Source organism: Rhincodon typus, chromosome 39, assembly GCF_021869965.1.
Source record: "Rhincodon typus isolate 14 chromosome 39, sRhiTyp1.1, whole genome shotgun sequence".
NCBI classification, from domain to species: domain Eukaryota; kingdom Metazoa; phylum Chordata; class Chondrichthyes; order Orectolobiformes; family Rhincodontidae; genus Rhincodon; species Rhincodon typus.
In genome coordinates this window covers 12,910,565-12,915,342 of record NC_063370.1, presented here as the reverse complement: position 1 = coordinate 12,915,342, position 4,778 = coordinate 12,910,565, and the positions used below count along the sequence as shown (strand labels likewise).

At 45.1% G+C, this 4,778-nt stretch overlaps 1 protein-coding gene across 1 annotated transcript in view; it reads right to left on the bottom strand.

Annotated features, from left to right (window-relative positions):
* The window catches only part of LOC109938265 (RAS guanyl-releasing protein 1-like), a gene marked incomplete at its 5' end in the record, with an annotated part of 46,774 nt that extends 42,473 nt beyond the window's left edge, over window positions 1-4,301 (bottom strand). The window contains one exon of the mRNA XM_048618230.1: window positions 4,112-4,301. Coding sequence (XP_048474187.1) covers window positions 4,112-4,301 — 190 coding nt within the window. The remainder of the gene's footprint in view (window positions 1-4,111) is intronic.
* Window positions 4,302-4,778: the final 477 nt, after the last annotated feature.

Here is a 4,778-nt window from a genome sequence, read left to right as displayed (position 1 = left end):
TGGTTTTGGGATGGGGTGGGGGGAGGGGTTAGGGTTAGGGTAAGGGTTAGGATGTAAGTTCAGTGTGGGATCCTTTCACAGTGGGAGACATAAATACGATTGAAGTGATCCAAAGATGTGCTGTACAAAGTAGTGGTTTGTGTTTTGTTTGGGCACCACAGGCAAGGCCAGCATTTATAGCTAATCTCTAGATGCCCCTTGAGAAGGTGGGGGTGAGCTGTTTTCTTGAAACGCTGCAGTCCATGTGCTGTGGGTTGACCCACAATGCCCTTAGGGAGGGAATTCCAGGATTTTGACCCAGTGACACTAAAGGAATGGGAATATATTTCCAAGTCGGGATGGTGAGAGGGTGATATACCAGTGGTACGTCCTGAGCAATGGTACCACGACAGAAAAGTGGGGAGCAATTGACTGCGGGTGTTCTGGGAAAGGGCTGATGGGAATTGACAGAAACAAGGACTTGGTATCTTCCGTCAATGACCAAAACATGAGGTAGCCATTCACACAAAATACAAAGACCATGAGTTTCCAAGATAGTCTCTCAATGACCTTTCTTCCCAAAGACAATCCCACAATGGAATAAGCTGCCCAAGGAAATAATCAGGGCCCACATCACTTGAAAACTTCAGGCGCCAACTTCAGGCCACTCCTTCGCATCGCCAGGATGGTCAGTACTGGTGGCTGTGGATCTGGTTTAGCCCATGAACAATGAAAATGTTGGCAGGATAATTTTGTGCTGCCAACGAAACCAAATGAGGAGTTGAAGCTGGACGGAAAAGTGCTAACAGGGAGATTGAATTCTGACAGATTTTCAAGAGTGAGGGAATGGTTTAAGGAAGATTAACAAACCTACAGCTGAGGATCTCCAGCAGCAGAGGAGCTGAGGCAGGGGAGGTACTGGACAATGATATAACTTGGGCCTGGCAAATGGAGATTATGTTGGAATTTCAGTCCCACGACTGTGTGAGTGGGTTTGACATCTCAACCAGGCGGCCAGGGAAACACTGAGCCAGGCTGAGATATGAACTTACACAAGTGAGAGGAATAGGAGTCACTGAATGCATTTTCCAACATCCACCTTTTGCCTACTCGAGGCCGCAAGGCAGACTTAGAGTCAAGCCCGTGTTCTGAGACGCAGATCATAGAGGGAGACGGAGAGAGAAGGAGAAAGAGCAGTCACTAGAGACAATTAAAAAAAAAAGTAGTCTCTATAAACCTCTTAGAGACATACAGCATGGAAACAGACCCTTTGATCCAAATCATCAGTACCGACCATCCATCCCAACCTGACCTAGTCCCATTTTCCAGCATTTGGCCCATATCCCTCTAAACCCTTCCTATACATAAACCCATCCAGATGCCTTTTAAATGTTGTAATTGTATCAGCTTCCACCATTTCCTCTGGCAGCACATTCCATACACGCACCACCCTCTGTGTGAAAACATTACCCCTGAGGTCCCCTTTTAAATCTTTCCCCTATCATCTGAAACCTCTACCCCTCTAGTTTTGGACTCCCCCACAATAGGAAAAAAAGACCTTGGTTATTCATCCTATCTATGCCCGTCATGATTTTATAAACCTCTATAAGATCACCCCTCAGCCTCCAACACTCCAAGGAACAAAGCCCCAGCCTAATCAGCCTCTCCCTATAGCTCAAAGCCACCAACCCCAGCAAACATCATTGTAAATCCTCTCTGCATCCTTTACAGGTTTAACACCATTCTTCTTATAGTAGGGAGACCAGAATTGAATGCAGTATTCCAAAAAGTGGCCTAACCAATGTCCTGTACAGCTGCAATATGACCTCCCAACTCCTATACTCAATGCACTAACCTATGAAGGCATGCATGCCAAACACCTTCTTCACTATCCTGTCTATCTGTGACTCCACCTTCAGGGAACTATGAGCCTGCACTTCTAGGTCTCTGTGTTCAGCAACACTTCCCATGGCCCTACCATGAACTATATAGGTCCTGCCCTGGTTAGCCTTGCAAAATGCAACCTCTCACATTTATCTAAATTAAACTCCATCTGCCATTCCTCAGCCCATTGGCCCAACTGATAAAGGTCCCAATCTTCTTTGCTGTCCATTACACCTCCAATTTTGGTATCACCTGCAAACTTATTAACCATACCTCCAACGTTCACATCCAAATCATTTATATAAATGACAAAAAGCTGTGCACCTCTTGAAATTCAAAAGAAACTTGCAATCTAAAAATCTAGTCCCTCAGCAAATGAAATAAAGTCCTGACTTCTTCATTCTGTGTGTTACTGATAAGGCTGGCATTTATTACCCAACCCTAGTTGCCCTCAAACTGGCTTGTTCCATCATTTCAGGGGGCAGCTAAGAGTCAGGCACTTTGCTGTGGGTCTGGAGACACGTGTAGGCTGGACTGGGGTAAGGATGGCAGAATTCCCTCCCTATAAGGCATTAGTGAACGAAATATGTGTTCAACAAAAATCGATGATACTTTTGTGGTCATCATTAATAAGACTGGCATTCAATTTCAGATTTATGAATTGAATTTCAAATTCCACCCACAGCCAAGGTGGGATTTGAACCCATGTCTCCTGAAAATTTGTCTCCTCATATTACCTTATACTCTCACTTCCCCACTCACTATAAGCTTTTGCCAAGGGAACAGCAACTACTTGACTGTAAAAAGGCACCTTTACATGTCTGAAGATATAATAAAGAGAAAGGTAATGCAAGTTTATTTTTCTAAAATGATACTGCTTGGAAAATGGGTCCCTAAAAGAAATGATTTAATTTGAAACCATTACCTTACGCACAGATCCTCAACAAAACATTTTTTGTTACATTATCAGACAACTGACTGCGTGTGAAAATAAAAATCCAACGGCCATGGGAAATAATCCAGGGTTTGAAATCCCTGAGAAAAGACAACAATCTTCATGACAAACCAACTCGAACTGCAAACTTTAGCCAGCTCTATTAACCCGTTGTCCCTGCAGAGCTCCAGATAACCGAGTGCACCTCTCTATATTCACCTCTGCAGAGTCCAGCTCTGTTGGGGAATGGAGAAACGAGAGGAAACTGACAGACCTCTGCACTGCAGCTTTTCAAAGTTATACATCTCCCCAGCCTCTGGCCGTACTTTGCAAGAATGTTAATTTGCAAAGTGTGCCCAGTCGCGGACCAGTTTAAAAGCTTCTGTTAATAATTAGTCAAACATGAAAGCTTTGAGCTGTTTTCTCTCTGTGAATGTGGTCTGCCCCTTTTCTCTCTCCCCTCTCCAGATAGCCACAACTCTGATACATTGATTCAGCTCCTTTTCTAAGCAATGCACAATTACATTTTAAATAAAATCAGTCTCATACACACACACACATGCATACACACATGTACACACATACAGACACAGTCTCACACATACAGACACACACACTCGTACTCACTCACAGAGACACATCACATACAGCCACTCCCACTCATGCACACAATTCACACAAACATCCGCTCCCACATACTCGTACACGCACATACAACACAGTCCTGTTCACTCACACATACGTTCACAGACATTCACAGACACTAGCTCACAAACACATACCTGCTTACACATACACTCACTCGTGCACACACACTTGCTCTCTCACACACACACACGTTCATGCATACACACTTTCACAAACACCTGCTCACACATACACACCTGTTCATGCACACACACACATACACACATCCTCATACAATCACTCAGACAATCCCACTCATGCACACACACATTCACACAAACAAACATCTGCTCTCACACACACAAACATACAACGCACTCCCACTCACTCTCTCTTACACACACGTACACTCTCACCCACACACACATTCAAAGACACCAGCTCACAAATATACACACACACTCCTGCTTGTACACACACACACACCTGCTCACACCACACATATATATTCTCACACACACACATACACAAAGACAGGCACACATAGGTACACATTCACACAAACACACACTCCTGCTTGTCTACACACACGTTCACTCTCTCACACACACACACGTGTATACAAACACACACACATAACCAGCTGATTTCTCTGAGATCAGACTCTGAAAACTGGCCCTTACTTACCAAAGGACTGGACGCATTTCAGAATGAGTTCGTCCAGGCTCAGAGCCTTGCAGAGCTGAGGCATGGACATAATGGCTTTGGCCTTGCTGATCTCAGCTGGACTGGGGCAAGTCATTCTCCGCCGGCACTGCCTCTGGATGGCCTTGCTGCCCAGCGAGCTCTGATACTCATGGCGAGATTTCCTGCAACAGAGAATAGGGGGTTACAGAAACCAGCGGCACTCTGCCTACCAACGGGAGCGGGGGGTGGGGGTGTGAGACGGAGAAAGCAGGAGAGGGACAGCTTAACTTGAGGCTTGCTTGAGAGGCTGTGTAAGTGCGTCAGTAAGCGAGCAGATAAAAAGGGAGTCAACTCCCTGCACTATAAGATACCAGTGCACTGAAGTTCGCCAGCATTGTTTCGAACAGTCCAACCACTTTTGCAGATTCAGGTTACAGTTCCTGAACAAATGCCATGTTCCCATCAAAGCAAAACTCAACATTTCTCTGTTTTTATGCAGTAAAAATAACCTGACGTGCACACAGCCTCAGGGGTGGGGGAGAGGGGGCGTGGGGGTACTAATGAGCTTTAAAAACGACAAAGTAAATTTTGTGAGGGATTGCAATCAAGGAGATATAGATCCTGGGTCTGCACTCGACAAAACGCAATGGAATAACAACCTGCCGCT